General features: G+C 41.9%; 2 protein-coding genes across 3 annotated transcripts in view; both read right to left on the bottom strand.

Annotated features, from left to right (window-relative positions):
* The window catches only part of LOC108658492 (uncharacterized), a 94538-nt gene that overhangs the window by 13177 nt on the left and 64941 nt on the right, over positions 1 to 16420 (bottom strand). For both annotated transcript variants that reach the window (XM_089265726.1, XM_089265727.1), the window contains exons 13-14: positions 15958 to 15991; positions 14097 to 14316 (exon numbers count right to left, since the gene is read on the bottom strand). In XM_089265726.1, the coding sequence (XP_089121852.1) occupies positions 14097 to 14316; positions 15958 to 15991 (254 nt within the window). The remainder of the gene's footprint in view (positions 1 to 14096; positions 14317 to 15957; positions 15992 to 16420) is intronic.
* On the bottom strand, positions 3962 to 14056 carry LOC149092453 (uncharacterized). Its single transcript, XM_089265728.1, has one exon. The coding sequence runs from the start codon at positions 13449 to 13451 to the stop codon at positions 10422 to 10424; it is 3030 nt and encodes a 1009-aa protein (XP_089121854.1). The 5' UTR covers positions 13452 to 14056; the 3' UTR covers positions 3962 to 10421.

The raw sequence follows: 16420 nt of genomic DNA, 5'->3' as shown, positions 1-16420 counted from the left end.
TTAAGTATTTACAGATACTTTATGCACAAATACACACATATAATAAAGAATGGTAATGCGACTGTTGGCCCCAAACGGTTTTCATATCTCAGAACTTGAACGCAGCAAATCGAAGCCATGCTTAAGGGCAGCATTTCGTAAAACGAGCGATAAAAACATTTAGATCTTTCCCCAAGTCCATAAAACTATTTAGATCCGGTGCTAGCGATAACAAATTTTGTGAGTGCATTGAGCGAGTGCAATAACATATTTAAGGGATGCAGAGAGGCTCGAGGGGCGTATAGGGGGTTGCTGGGTGTCGGGGCTGGACTTGCTTGAGGGCAGGTGGCGACTACCTTCAGAGTTTAATGCAGGTAACTTAAGTACTCGGCCAGTGCAGTGCAGTGCAGCAGTTGGGGCATTGCGAAAATTATAATTATAATCATAATTAGTGCACTTAAAACTAAATTGAAATTAACTTTTAGTTTTTGCAGAAAATGCAAACGATAAAAAACGAACACATCGAATTTAATTCGGTGCTGCAGGTGAAAAGCCTAATTACATTTCCAGCCAAACGTTGTTGTAATTGTTTTGTTTTGGTTCTTCCTTTTTTTGCTGTTCACTTAAGTTGTAGTTATATATATATATATATATATAAATATTTTTCAAAAGTTATCAAACTCTGGTCGCCTGCTTCACATAACCAAAACTGAACATTGAAAAACGTAGGTAAAAAAAAAAAAACAAAAATGAGCAAAGCAAACGCAAACTTTTTTGTATGCAAATTACTTTGGGGTGCACATTAGAAATGCTAAAGGGTGTTAAATTTCACGAGTAGTTATGTTGTCTGAAAGGCTACAATGCAAAGAGCGAGACAGAAAATGAAATAGAAGAAAGAGAAAAAACAGAAGAGACGACGTGGTGCTGTGCTGATGGTGCTGGTGGTGCTTAATGGTGGATACCTATTTGGTTGGTGGTGTGTGGCTAGAAAGTCTATTGTTCTGTAGGCTGTATATCTGTGTAAATGTGTTTGTGTTTGTGTTGGGTGCGCTATGAGTCTTCATCGTTTCTGTTGTTGCAGTCGCTGTGGAGCATATTAATTCATTAACAAACTTAAATGGAACGTGAAATTATTAATTGCTGGACTAATTAATTTATAATGAGTTTTGGCCTAGCAGCTGTGCCATGCCACATAAGCCATAAACCACAAACCATCAAACAGAAATGGCTGCTTGCAAGGGTAGATCGCATATTAAGTATACGCCATGTGGTGCGACAAATGATCGTGACAACAAAACGACTCGTGCTGATGCGAATGTGTGTTTGAGTGTGCGTATGTGTGTGTTCACAACAAATAAAACTGTACAAGGTGAGCGCTAGGTAATGGCAAATATGTGTTGGTGTGTGTCGCCCTTGTGTGGGTGGTTTTTGCTGTAAGTGTGTGTCTGTGTGTGTGTGGCTGCTTGAGTTTTAGAAATTGGTTTTGTTGTGTCAAGAGGATCTCTTGTTGCGCTTCGTTGGTTATCACAGAACATTCAGTTAAAAATTACAATATGCATTGAATGATGCGTACACTATATGTATGACTAGGTCGTATATTGATTGTCGTATAGGTTAATAGGCATAAATATAGATATTTATATATATAGAGATATGTATATATGTTTTGTGTACAAGTACAAATATAAATATATTCAAATTTGTAAAATAATGTAGCTTGAAAAAAATCCAAAAACGTTCGTATACACGTCGGGGGTTGCACCACATAACATATCATGATCATATCATATCAGGTCATCAAATTAGCTTGGTACGAGTACAAGTACAATTATTATTATTAGTATTATTATTATTAATGTTATTATCAATATTAGCAATAGTAGTTGTATTAATAGTATTAGTATGCTTATTAACTGTAAGTTGTCGTAAGTGTTAAATTTGATGCGCAAATCACGATCATCAGCAAAACGAGCGAACGAACGAGCGAGCCAAGGAACGAACGAAGGAACGAACGCAGGAGTGTGGGAAGTTCAGCATAATATCCGACGTTCTTTACGGTATGCGTACAAATATGTATATACATATAGTTTTTGTTTTGTTTTTGGTTTTTTCGGAATGGATATATTAGTTAATATATGTTTGTATATATATATATATGTAAATGACAATTCAAGGTTCATATCAAAGTAAAAAGTCAATAAATTCAGTTCATTCGCTTATTATTACATCATCAAAGGTCATCAAAAGTAAGAAAAATAATCATATACATAAATATATAGTCATCAATATTATTCAGATATATATTTATATATATATATATGTGGTAAGTTAAGGTCAATTTATCAATCCATAAACAATTTACATGTATGCATATAAGTATATATTAATAATTAGAGAGTGAGAGAGACAGAGAGAGGTAAGAGATAAAAGATAACAGATTTGGGGCGCTCACCATGTTAAAAATACATGAAAAGAAAACAATCTAAATTCTACCTTCTGCAGTTCCTGGGAATTTTTGGGAAATCGGAACATTTGGCATCGCCACAAACGGGAAACTATTTGAAAATTCTCTCATGGAGCTAATTAAGTTTTAATTGCCTGTTGGAAGTTTCGTATGCACACATGTGCGAAATCAAGGCTTACTAAGTGGATGGATGGGGTGGGGTATGCTGGGTGGGTGATGTGGGTTGCGTGGTTACACTATGATTATTATAGGGGCAACTTACAAATTATATAAAGTAATTATAGTTTCCAGATTACGTAAGTTCTATATATATGCAAGTTAAGACATTGCCAAGGTGTCAAAGTGTGTGTGTATTGTATATATGTGTGGGTGTACGAGTGCTGTGTCAATGTGGGAGTGCGGATGGGCTGGGGACATTAGAATGGGGTGTTTGTTGAATGGATCTGCATACGAATCGAAATCAGAATCTGAATCGGAATGTATTATTTGTTGATTGCCGACGATTCTCAATTACGAATATTTTCGATGTTTCGCTGCATTGTTTGTTTGCTTTCATTTAAAAAGGAAACATGTATGAATATATATTTAAGTTTTTCAATCAACTAACAGAGAGCGGCGCACAGGGCTTTAAAAATTCATAACAAATGGCCGAGCTCTGCGCTCGTATCATGAATAAATCAGAACAGAAAAAACTTGTATTGTTCCATCCATGGAAGGGAGACAATGAGAGAGACAGAGAGAGAGAGAGAGAGAGAGAGTGAGTGAGTGAGAGGGTAAAATTATCCAAATGCTTGCACACCCACACAGACGCGGACACATGCCGCGCCAGTGTGGAGAACACGAATGCAACGAACAAAATCAATAATTATTAATAATAATAATGCCCAATGCAATATTAATGAAAACTCAACTGAAAAATGAAGAATCGAGGCACACGCAAATGAATAAATATTAACACCCACACACGTACATATTCGCAATTAAATCGTATTGTTTTTTATTATTATAATTATCCTGTGTGTTTGTTTTCTGTTTTTCAGTTTTTTTTTTTCGTTTGTTTATTTTTTCTGTTTTTATAAATTTGCTCATCGTTTAATGCGGACTCCGTTTCTCTTCATCTTCTATTTTTTTTTTTTTTTTTTATTAATTTAATAGTTGCTCTGCATCACCCATAATTATCATATAAATATTTGTATAACTTTTTTTTTATTTCCTGTTGTTATTATTTCTTCTCCATTCCTCTGTTTTCGCTATATAAAATACAAATTATTACAAATTGCACTAATAAATTGAGCTAAATATCTATAAAGGCATACGGTCTAACAGAAAGAGGAAAATGAGTTTTGATGTTCTCTTTGTTAGGATAGTAATCTCTATATGAGTTTCATTGGAGTCGTACTTTTTCTATGCAAATGGGGTCTTGTACAAAATGGGGAACAAAATAAAAAATAATAATTGATATATTAAAAATAAGTTTTATTCAAAATCGACTGCAATTGCTTTTCAGTTGCAAATAAATAGGCATATGAATATTTTATTTTGTACACTTAATGAATAAAAATTAAATACAAGGTGCACACATTTACATTGCATTTTACTTGAGATTCAAACGTCATCATCATCACCACCAACATCATCAACATGGTTATGATCATTATCAGCAATTTGGCCGCCTGGCCGTTTAATTTCAATCTTAATTGGCCTCTGCAAACGCGCTGTTTCGTATATCTTTACTTTTAACTAAAAGGCATAAACGTAGTAGTAGCTCAATCATTTCAAATTTAAGAAACAATAAACAGTAAACAATTAAATATATGTGTGTGGTAAGGGTAGCATATCAAGAGAAAGGGCTGATCTTACAGATAGTAGTAATATAAATATATATATGTATATTCGTAGTCCTTATATTATATAATAAACACATGTAAATCAAAACAAATAACCAAGCAGCGCGACATTTAAGAACTCAAATTCAGATTCTTCAAACTTGTTGCAAAAGATTCCAAGACAATAAACATAAGCCACATTTAACTATATCGAAAAATATATATAATTCTATATAAAGGAAAGAGAGAGAGAGAGGGAGATAGAGAAACGTGCCGTTGGTGAAAGTTTTAAATTTTCATCAAGCTCGATTGCCTGCCGTTGTTGTTGTTGCTGTGTTGTTTCTGTTTTTTTTTTTTTTTTTTTTTTTTTTTTTCATTCTGTACTTTTTGTTTACCAAAACAAATTATTAACTTATTTTTTCGCATTCCAAATATTTATTACTTTAATAATTGAAAAATGAAAATAAATAAAGCAAATCCAGTTTCTCATTGTTTGACTGACAGCAAAATGAAATTATAATAATTGCGCATGTATAGCGTATATGTATATACATATGTATATTCACTCGTTTGCTGTTTGTTTTTGTTATTGTTTGCATTGCGCTGCGTTTGATTTGTTTGCGCGTTTGTTTCGCGGTTTGAGTGGACTTTAAAGTGGGCCTGGAGAGGCCCGGACATTGAATATTGCCAGAATTCGTACTTGTCTGCAGCTCTGAGCTCTCAGCTTTAATTGGCTGTAATTAAGAGCTACATGCGTGCATGCATGCATGCAAAAATGCATTATTCGCTGTTATCGAGTTGGCAGTGCGTAAAATGAGACTTTGAATGTATGTCAAAAAAGTGAGTGTCTGTGGGGCTGTATGCTGTGTGCATGTGTGTGTGTGTGCCCAGTGAGTGGGTGTGGTGTGGTGAGTGCGTATTTGTATGTGCTAACCATAATATGCAAGAGATACCTGACGTCCAATGCGCTGCTGCACTCGCCGAGTTATTGCCTCAACTTGGTTAATATAATATGCAACATGCAATACACACTCACTCACTCACACACCAAAGAAAGAAACACACACACACACACACATACGCACTGAGGCTAGGCAAACTTTGCGCATTGTTTTCAGCCTTTTGTTGTGTCGAACAATTAATTGGATCAAGTTATTAGCAGACAAGACTAATGCAACGCAAGTGACGCGCTTTCGCGGTGGGCGTGGCAGCTAAGGCGGCATTGGGGCTGGGCGTTGAGCGGCAACAGCAGCTGCCATTAAGCTTTGCCTGCTTTGCCTGAAGCCTGCGCTTCGAGTCCCGAAAGTCGACTCAAGTCGAGTGAATAGTATGAGTGTGTGTTTGTGTGTGGTATGCTGCAAGTGGCAAGTGGCTAACGGGTTGCATGCAATTGCGTAATGATGCAATGAAATGCCTTTTCTTCATTGCAGCCCTTTACAAATTGCGCAAACTGTTAACGGATGCCCGGGTCACAGTCCGGAGGGAAGGAGGCGACAATAAAGTTTTGCATGTCGGGCCAGAAGGTTGGCGTGGGCGTGCCCGGGTGGGCGGGGCACTTGCAAGCTGTGATTTATGAACTGGCCAAGTTTTGTGTGGTGCGTGTCTGCGCTTCAGCTGGCATTTATTTATGAGTGAGTCGCTCAGCAAATATTTTTCACAAACAAACAACAAACAGCAAACGAAAACAAAAACAAAAAGAAAAGACAGGCTTTGCTTGAAGGATCAATCACAATTCGTTTACTGGTCAAATTGAATGAAACACCGTAAGATTTCACTCGGCATAAAACTCATGAAATTGTAAAAAAATGATATGATTGTAATTGGATATAGACACACATACGGAAACAGAGACAACATGCTGCAAAAGCAGTTAAAAAATGGATATCAAAATGAGCGTAAAACTAATTTCTCGACAGACTCAACAGAACGAAACGAACTCAGGTTTTCTCGAATGTGCACCAGGCAGAACAACTGGCATCGGCCTGGGTTTGAGTTTGCTTATGAAATGCAACCGAAAATCAAATGTTTTTCAAATCTGAATTTGAATTTAAACAATAAATAAATAAATATTCGTGGTAAAAAGTGAGTGTGGGACAAACTAAAAACACATTTGCAGCCCAGTTTGTTTACAATTGCATTCCGGTTAGTTTTGTGGCTGCTGTTGCTTCCTCAAAGTTCACAAAACATGCCTCAGCTCTCATGACAAACAGAAAGTAACGAAACATAAATAAAACAGTGACAGTGGTAATGAGAGAGAGAGAGAGAGAGAGAGAGAGCGAGAGACAGACTATAAACGGGTTGAAGGTTGTTAATCAAATGACAAATGTGTTGCATGTTGCATGTTGCAAGTGGCATGTTGTACAAAATAATAGCTGTTAAGACAGGCAACAAACATTTCGAACTGGAACTGAAACTTGTTCACAATTAGATGTATAGCTAAGATTGTGTGGGTAGGCGTAACGGTAGCCGTGATTGCCATTTGCGATTGGCTTACTAGACATGTTCTTGGTGAGGAGAACGAGGAACAACGAAACACAACGGAAAACACAAAACAAAATAAGAAGAATAAGAATACAAATAGAATTAAACGGAGTTATTAACATACGATTCGAGTTCGAGAAGTTACCAAAGAGAATGCACAAAATGCATGGAGCACATACATTATACAGTTTACGATAGATATTATATAGTAGTATATATATGCAGATATTACTGGTTACTTGCTTTGATTTTGATGTTTTACATATTCTGGTATCTTAAGATTTTTTTTTTTTTTTTTTTTTTTTTTTTTTTTTTTTTTTTTTTTTGCTTTTTTTATATATATATATTATTTGTATTTTTGATGTTGATGTTTTTGTTTTTTTTTTTTTCGGGGTACACATTCCGTAGCTAGTGAGATTATTACATATGCAAGTGTGAGAGTGTGTGAGTATTGCATGTGTGTGTGTGTGTGAGTGTATTATCACAACCCATTTGTAAATCTCATCGAATATCAAATAATTGTAAGAGGAATGAACTAATTCTCGAAATGAATATAAACTAAACTAAAACATTAGCACATTTCGAAATAATACGAGAGACGAATGCAGCAAGATGTCCTAAGTAAAAATACTAAGTATATCAGATACGATTACTTAATTGTACAGTTATTTAAATATATATGTGTATATATATCTGTATGCATACATAAATGGTAAACGGTGCAGCTAGGGCTGCGTTTTTGGTTGCCTGTTGCTGTTGTTATTATAATTAATATTGTTATATTATTATTATTATTATTGTTGCACGAATACTTAAGACAAACGGTAAACATGGCATAGAAAAGGAATGGGATCAAATGTAAAAATAAATATAAATATACATTCATATATTTATATTTATAGAGAGCTGTGTGGTATACATATGTCTGTGTACGTTTCTCTTTATATAGATCAGTGATCAGTGTCTATCTGTGTGTGTGGATGTGTCTGTCTGTGTCTGTGTGTCTCTGTCAGATATACTTCAGTCCGCTTCGGATCTTTGATCTCTGCCTATTCCCCATTGAAGCTCGATAATTGAATTGAACTAACTGAAATTCCTTTCACATGCAAATAAATGTTGCTGTTGTTGTTGTGGCTGCTGTTTGTGTGTTGTCAACTGATAAGATGTTGCACGACTGATAGCAGCACAGTCGAATTCATTTGAAATTTAAATTTAAATTTAAATTTGATTTTCATTAATTTATTTGCTGTTGGCTCTTGATGTGCGCATCGTAGTTGGAGTTGGGATTGGGATTGGGAGAGGGGTGGTGGTTGGGGTGGCAGCAACTGCCGATAAGTTGATGGTCAGCCATAAAGCATGCCATGAATTATTATTGTTGTTGCTGTGGAAAGGCAAACAGCAATTGAAACGGCCACAGGACCTGGCAGGCAGCAGGCAAGCACCCAGGCAGGATCAACATGGCCCATGCAGTGGGCAGCAACTGGGCATATGCATTATGCAGCAATTGCTGTTGTCAACCGCTGGCCGTGCTGCGGCACAGTGGCATCTTCTTTTGGGTGCCCCAACGCCAAACGAGGCAGCCGGGCCAGCCGAGCCAGCTGCCAGCCAGTAAATTAAGCGGAAAAGTGTGTTGCCTGTTCAACAATAAAGAAGGCAAAGGGAGTCAGAGGGGGAGTGAGAGAGGGAAATGCAATGAATGGGCAGGCGATGCGGCCATCACAGCGTGAGTGAAGAAGAGAGGGAGAGAGGGCGACTCGCCTCGTCTGGCAGTGTTATTTGCTGCAGTTGGAAATAACTCAGCCGCAAATGAGATAAATTGCGCGCACACAGATAATTGCATCGGCTTGAAAAATACGAGCAGATGCCACATATGCAATAATTTTGAATATGTAACTGCGGAAATTCAAAGTAGTTTTCCCTTTTTTTCTTTCTACTTCTGCCTGGCATCATACAAATATTTGTGCAACATTCGGTCTGACGAGCTGCTGATTAAAAATACTCGGAGTCTGACAGAAATGAGAATTCAATGAGTGATTGAGTGCCCGAAATGCTCAACTGAATGAATGGGTGAATAAGTGAATGTCGCTCTTTGCTCTGCAATCATAGTTATAGTTGTAGTTGTATTTACAGTTGTACTTAAAAGTTAAACACCCTATTGATTGAACTGACACACATAGTAGCTAAATGCATTTACATACACACTCATACACACATACGTATACATACATATGGCGTACATGTGAATACAGTAGAGCCATTTACATCCTTTTAGTTAATACGCTTTTGCCGCATAAATAAATAAATTTAAAATGTTCTTTTTTTCAGCGTATTTTTCTTCATTTCTGACTATTTTCATTTTTCATTTTTTCACTTAGTTTTTTAATAGTATTTGCTTTCAGCGTAATTACAGATTTTCATATTTTATGCGCTTTGTCATTACGTCTGCCACTCATTATTATTGTTGTTGTTGTTGTTGACGTTGTTGTAGTTGTTGCCATGAAAATTTAGCTGCTGCCGTTTAATGCAGTACGTGGTTTTAATTTCCTTTATTTCAACGTGGAAGCTCAAATTGTTGTTTTCGCGTTTTTCATTATTATTATTTTTATTATTATTATATATTTATTTACGTGTTTTTCAGTTTGTTTTTATTGTTTTTTTTTTTTTTTTGTAGTTGTTGTTGTTTTTAAGGTTTTCAATTAAACATAATTGCCTTGCATTTGAAAAGTCGTGCCTTTTTTTAATTATTTTTGCGGCAAACTTTGAATATTTTTGCATAGTACTTGGAGTACTTTGCCCTCAGAGATGGGCAATAATTCTGTTCAGGAATCAAATAACATTATTTTGGTCGACGGTAATCTAAGGCTCAACCTTAAACGATTTAACAATCCTTGCATATCTCTGAGTGCAAATGGATATCTTTTAGATTGGGATTACACTTTAGGCTAAACTGAAAAACTTAACAGCGATGTGAACAATCGAAACTCCTATGTAGTCTACGTATATATCAAAAGTTGCAACGATTAACTTGGATCAAGATTCCATATCAGTTAAGGTAGAGTAAATATGATTTATGTATATAGTGGATATAATAGAAGGATTATGCTTAGGTCTTCTCTTTTCTAGATTTCATTCCGATCTCACTTCAATTTCGAGTGCAATTTTCATATGCGCTATTAACTTGGCTAAGAAACTTAATTGAAGTGAATTATTGTCAGTAGTTTACGATAATCTATTCCTAACTCTACGAGCATATATACATAGATGTTATATAATGTACCATTCCAACAACGGGAGATTCTGCTTAGGCATAGCTTACATTTACAGCTGCGGGCTGGATTTTAAGTTTCAGGATTATTTTAGTTCCGATCCGTTTCAGTCTAACGGAGTCTTTTATATGTATATATCGAGTCTGTTGCTGGCGCTGGAGTCTGTGGCCGGGCGACGAAGCTAATCCAATCAGTTGCGTTTACAATTTGTAAGTGTAATTTTGGCCAAAACTCAATCTGGTTAGATAGAGTGAGAGGGCGAGAGAGTGGGGCGGATAGAACGGACTATCGAATAGCTGGTGAAATAATTCGCAATTCGTTGTCGAGTGGTTAAAGCCATCAGCCACCCACAGCGAACAGGCTTTGCACCTGGCCCCAATGGATCAATAGTAATTTAATCGTGCGCTAACACTCATATTCCACTATGAAGCTCTCGGATGCTGCTGCTGCAGCAGCTGCAGGCTTTGCTGCTGCCGCTGCTGCTGCTGCTGCTGTCACTGCTGCCGTTGCTGCTGCGGGTGTCGCGGCATGTTGCTGATGCAGCGCTGTTGATCTGCCCAAATTTACTTGTGACAACATTGCGGTTGCCGATAATTTGCCATTGTATGTGAGGACACTGCCGCTGTCGGACAGGCCATGCCCGTAATAGTTGAGCGCCGAGATTAGCGGTGCCTTGCCCGACCCACTCTGATGCTGACTACGACGCTGCTGTTGTTGCTGGGACCCTTTGGGGGCCATGTAGTCGGCCTGGCGCAGCGCAATGAATGTGTCAAAATTGTCCGCTGTCGAGGAGGCATTCGAGGTGCTCGAGTTGCGACGCAGCTGCTGTTGCTGTTGCTGCTGCTGCTGCTGCTGCTGGTGTTTAGAGATGTGGTTGGGCAGTTGTAGCTTCTGCTGCTGCGACACGGACGAGTTCGAGGATGATGAATTGGATAAAGAGGAGGAGTTGAGCGAGTGTGCGGGCGGATATTGCTGCTGATTTGCGTAGTATTTGCGCAGATTCTCCAACATGTAGCGATTATTTGCACTCGTATTGCTGTTTGCGTTTCCAGCTGATGGGGCAGCCACAGGCGTCGCAGTTGCCTCTGTGGCTGCTGCTCCTGCTGCTGTTGATGTTGTCGCTCCCATGACACTGGCTGCTGGTCGCAGATGCAACTGCTGCTGTTTGCTGCTGGTGGCGTAGAGCGCATCGCTGGTTGGCCTAGCCAAAGCCAGTGCGCCACCGTTAGCTGCCGGCATTGTGGTTGCAGTCGGTGGTGCGTCTCCTGCTGTTGAAGCACCACGCAGTGTACGCTCCACAAACTGACTCGTTGTTGCTGCTCCTGCTGCTGCTGCTGCTGTGGGATAGCCGCGCGAGTAATGCGCTTCCATGAGGTCTGCGCGTCGCTGCTTGGTGGAATGCAGCAGCTCCGGGTCGCCGCCAAAGCTGTAGTACTCGCCGTGCTCATACATACGGTCGATGTCGGCGTTCGGGCGCAGCTGGTTACCTCGATCGATCCGCTCAAAGTCGCTGCGACTGCGCTGGAAGTGCGCCAAGTAGCTCTCGCCGCCTTCCAAGGAGGAAGCCATCGACTCAGCCACCGACCTTGACCCCGACACCGTCTCCTGCTCCGGCTCCGGCTTGAGCCTGTCGTCTTGTCGCTGCAAGTGCTGATTGAGTGACTGATAGAATGTGCTCTCCGCCAAGTTCTCATCATACGATGTCGTCATCAACTGCTGCTGCTGCTGCTGCCGCTCCTGCTGGCGCTGGTACCAATCAGCGTGCTCGTCGCACTCGTTGACGTTGACGCGAATGCGAATGTCGCGCGTCATGTAGTCCGGCTCGACAGCGGGCACTAGATCGTCATTGTCAGCGTCGTCCTCAATGCCTGCGCCTTCATTAACGTCATGCGCCTCGTCCTCGCCGTCGTAGTAGAAGAGCCGCGCTGACTTGGCGCTCTCTGCCAGCAGCAGGTCCTCGCTCTCCTCCAAGGCCAGCGCGTAGCTGTTCAGATTATCGAAGTAGTATTCGCACATTTTATCCGGGTGCTCGTAGCGCAGCTTGAGCGCAGACTCTGTATCCTGCTGCTGCTTCTGCTGCTCCTCTTCGTCCTGCTGCAAAGTCGTCTCGGCCCGTTTGGTCACTGTGGGCCCGCTGAACACGGACGCATAGTCCGAGCTGCTCAACGAGTCCGAGTGGAAGACCTGCTGCGCCTTGCCGCGCCCCGCCCCACGTCCGGATATTGGCAGCGTTCCCAGATTCTCGTAATTAGCCGCCATCTGGCTGTTGGCCTGCGACTGGCTGCGCTTGTGCCGTCGCCGCGGCGTGCCCGCAGCTGCTGGCGGCCTCCCACCCTCCGTTTCCGTTTCCGTTTCTGTCTCGCGAATGCGCTGCGCGCTAGCCAGGGCGCGGCACTGGGTGCCGCTGATGCGGCCCACGGAGTGCGCCGACTTCCGGCTGCTGCCCAACTGCTGCTCGAAGTTCTGCTCCAGGTAGTGCTCCAGGTAGTGCAAATTCTTGCTCAGGTCGATCTCCGACTTGTAGCTCTTGTAGATCGTCGCCTGCTTTCCGGCGGCGTGGGCCGCGGCGCAGCGGGACTCGTAGCTGGAGATGTGTGCCCGGTCGCTGATGAAGCGGAAGCTCTCGTCCTTGGCCAGCGTGTGGAAGCCGCTGAAGTCGCCGCCGTTGCTGCTGCTCGCATCGCCGCTACTGGCTTTGAAGTTGCGGCACTTGTCCCGTATCTTCTGAATGCCCTGCCTCGTCTTCGCCTGCAGCCGCTCGAAGTAGTTGGACTTGGGCGTGGTGGAGACGTGGAGGCGCGGTCGGTAGGGCGCGTGCTGGATGTCGTAGCCCCCGCTGCCCGCGGCGCGCATGCTCTGGATGCTCTGCGTGCGATTCGGATAGCGGTAGCTGAGCTTCAGCTTGGGCAGCGAGGGCGGCTCTTCCGGCTTGTGCAGGCGGCGCAGCGAGAGCTGCTTGAAGATCGCCTTCGTGCGCTTCGGCTTATGCGCCGCGCCCATCGTCGCCTGATCGAAGTCCTGGCGCTCGAAGCGGCGCACGGGCACGCCGTGCAGGAACTGCTGGTGGTGGGCGGTGGTGGCCGGTACGGCATTTGGCTGCCTATCGAAGAGCCGGCGCAGACCCTTGCCGCTGCGCTGCGGGCGCGCTGCACTGGCGCTGCGCAGGCGCGGATTAACGCCCAGAGTGAGGATCTCGTCGTCGTGAAAGATGGAGAACGGATTCGTGATCACCGTCGAGTTGTCGGGCATAAGGCTGCTTACGGATCTAGTCTTAGTGCTACTCATACCTTGTTTACAGCTACTTAACCCTATGTTCTGCTTACGATCTAATACAACTACAACTTTGGCTTCATTGTGTTGGTGTTGGTGTAGGTGTGGCTGTTGGTGTTGGTGCGCCGAGTGCTGCAGATCCGTCTCGGATCTATGCCGGCGCATCTGGCGATGCAGGCGGCGCAGCTCGCGCAGCGAATTGCTCTGCTTGCGAAAGCGATAGAACGGATTGTTGATGCTCAGCTTCTGCAGCAGGAGCTGCGTCTCCTCGACACTCAGCTGCCCGTCCACTGGCTTATTGTCCTCTGCACTCGAGCTGTGATCAGCTACCTGATTACCCTCTAACTCCCTGCTCCCCGCATTCAAGTCGAGCAGAGTTTTACCCTCAATACCCGGTGGCTTGTTCTCTGACAACTCCTGCTGCTGCTGCTGCTGATTGTTACTGCTCCCTCTGCTGCTGCTATTTCTGCTACTATTCTTGCCACTATTTAGCGTGCTGGCTAGGCTAAGGCTGTGGGAGCTGCTGCTGCTCTTGGCTAACTCTAATGTATTGTTATTATTGCTATTGGTCAGTGTTTCAGTTGCAGTTACAGTTGCAGTTGCAGTCGGTGTTGTTGTTGTTGTTGTGTTAGTTATACTATTATTGTTGTTGTTCGTGTTTGTGTTTGTGTTGGCATTACTATTATCATGTTCATGTTGTTGTTGTTGTTGTTGGGCTTGCTGTTGTTGATAGATAAGCTCGTTGCTTTCGTTATCAACTGCCTGCTAGACCCTAGTGGGCGGTTGTAATATCATTGCAGCCATGCGTACCTTCATTGCCTCCGGCGATCCATGTCCCGGATATTGTTGCTGTGGGTGCTGCGAGGCGGCGTGCAATGCCGCTGCGGCGGCAGCTGCCGCCTGCTGCTGCTGTTGCTGCTGCTGCTGCTGCTGTTGCTGGTGATGATGGAAGCCGGCGGGCGTTGTGTAAATCGAATCACCTTGGGGCCCACTGGTGCTATCCGACCGTGATTTCAAATCAGCCTTCTCGCTGCGGGCGAAAGGGAAAGAGAAAGAAAGAAATTGTTATCGAATACTTTTCTAATCAGACCAAGAGAGAGCGTATTGTGTGCGGTAGATAGGAATTGATGTGTGTGAAATGCTGAGATCTGCGCTGGGTTCATAAAAATCTAATACTTAAAAATTGTTTGCGTAAATATAAATCTATTTATATTGTTCCATTTATGAATCAGTGAATAATACAATAATAATTTTGAGTCGTTCTATTCTATATTTCTATAATTTGTGTATGTTTTAATACATTTTTGCCTATTACTACCATATATTTATTTACTTTAGATAAGATTGACATAAATCCGTTAATCTTTGAGTTAATGTAAATTAATTATGCTTTAATATTTGTCCTTTAATGGCTTTTATTTATTTATTTTTCAGTTCTGCCCTGGTTTACATATGTATGTCTGATTCTTAGATTATTTTTTTATTTTTACCATTTTATTTTCACCTTTTTATCTTTATCTGAAGAACTATTGACTTATCTTTATTTACGTGTTTCGTTTTATTTTCTATATATTCGTAAGCTCTGATTCTTTTGAAAACGCCTATAAATTTTATATAAGCAAAGTTCACCTTATATACAACATATTCCAGGGCATTTCATATTCTGGCACACAATAGTCACTGCTTGGTCTAATTTGCTGCCGTTTGATTGTCATATTTCATGCCAATCGCACATCTAAATATCCAGCTATTTCGTGTGCCCTTTGGCATTGTGGACGTGGAGCTGGCGTGGTGGATTGGTCGTTGGTTATTAAATCCCAACGAGATCCCTCGGGGGTTGGAGCGCTTGACAAAATCTTTCGTTACGCTTTGATTGATACAAAAATTGTATGAATTCGGTTGTTAGTTGTTTGGGGCCTAGTTTCTGGGTTTGTGTTGCCGCTTGGCGCGCATAAATAATAAATGCCGCTGGAAATGCGGCTGCGGCGTTGCCAACTAGGCTTATAACGGAAATTCAAAATCCATTTCCGCTCTACCGACACACAAAAACTATTCTTTGCAATTTTTGACTTGCCTGTGTGTGTGTGTGTGTGTGTGTGTGTGTGTGTGGGTGTGTGTGTCCGAGAGGGTATTCCATAAACGAAATATGGTAATTTTTAAATGGACAAATGGAGAGGGGCAGAGGCAGAGGCAGAGAAAGAGGAGCGAGTGTAGCCGAGAGCCAAATAACTGCCACAGCCTCATAACTCATGTCAGGACGAAATGAGGGGCGGCAATGAGCGATTGTTAAGGGGCGTGTTGCGCATTGTTGGCATGCGTGTGTGTGAGTGTACATGCAGGTTTGCTTGACGTTGCGCGCAAAACTGGAAAATATTTTCCAAAAGCCGACTTTGCAATATTGAATATATAATATAGCATAGAATATTTCATACTCTGCACAATCACACGCTGCCCACATTATTCATGGGCGGGGGAGGTGAGCGAGTGCGTGGGTGTGGCCAGTCGGGACGCATAAATTGGCATGCCAGCGCCACCTGTTGGCCACAAGCTGCATTGCTTTTGCCCTTTATAAAAATGTATCATAACCGGCCATTTGTTGTGCGCTTTCTGTGTGTGTGAGTGTGCATGTGTGTGTGTGTGTGTGAGTGGTCTGTGTTTCGCCTCAACTTACCTGTCCTTATCCGATGATTTATAGCCCGTGGAACCTGCAAAGGCGAGTAAAAATAATACATATGAGAGAATTGCTTTGTATAGTCGCTGGAAACATATATTTATACATGGCATAGGTAGTATATATAGTCTATTGGTGAGCCATGCTGGCACTTAAAACTGAGTAAAAGCCAAGCTCACTTACATATGTGACACCCAGACAGACAGAGAGACAGACATGGATAGATAGATGCCTTTGCAGATACAGATACATATACAGATACATTTGCATCTGCTGCTTCAACATTTTGACAAATGAGCCGTGAACCCATTGACGGCCAAGAGGTGTTAAGTTACCCTAAGCTCGGTCGTGAGAGCGGGGTAATTTTGATGGATTTCGTCACTGTTTGTGTATCTGTGTGTGTGTGTGTGTGTGAAAGAAAGATCTGTCAAATGCCATTCGATAAGTTGGCAATCGGCGCCAG

Source organism: Drosophila navojoa, chromosome 2 (assembly GCF_054131105.1).
Source record: "Drosophila navojoa isolate 15081-1374.11 chromosome 2, UAZ_NAV_1.0, whole genome shotgun sequence".
Taxonomy (NCBI): domain Eukaryota; kingdom Metazoa; phylum Arthropoda; class Insecta; order Diptera; family Drosophilidae; genus Drosophila; species Drosophila navojoa.
This window is presented reverse-complemented; position numbering and strand designations above follow the sequence as displayed.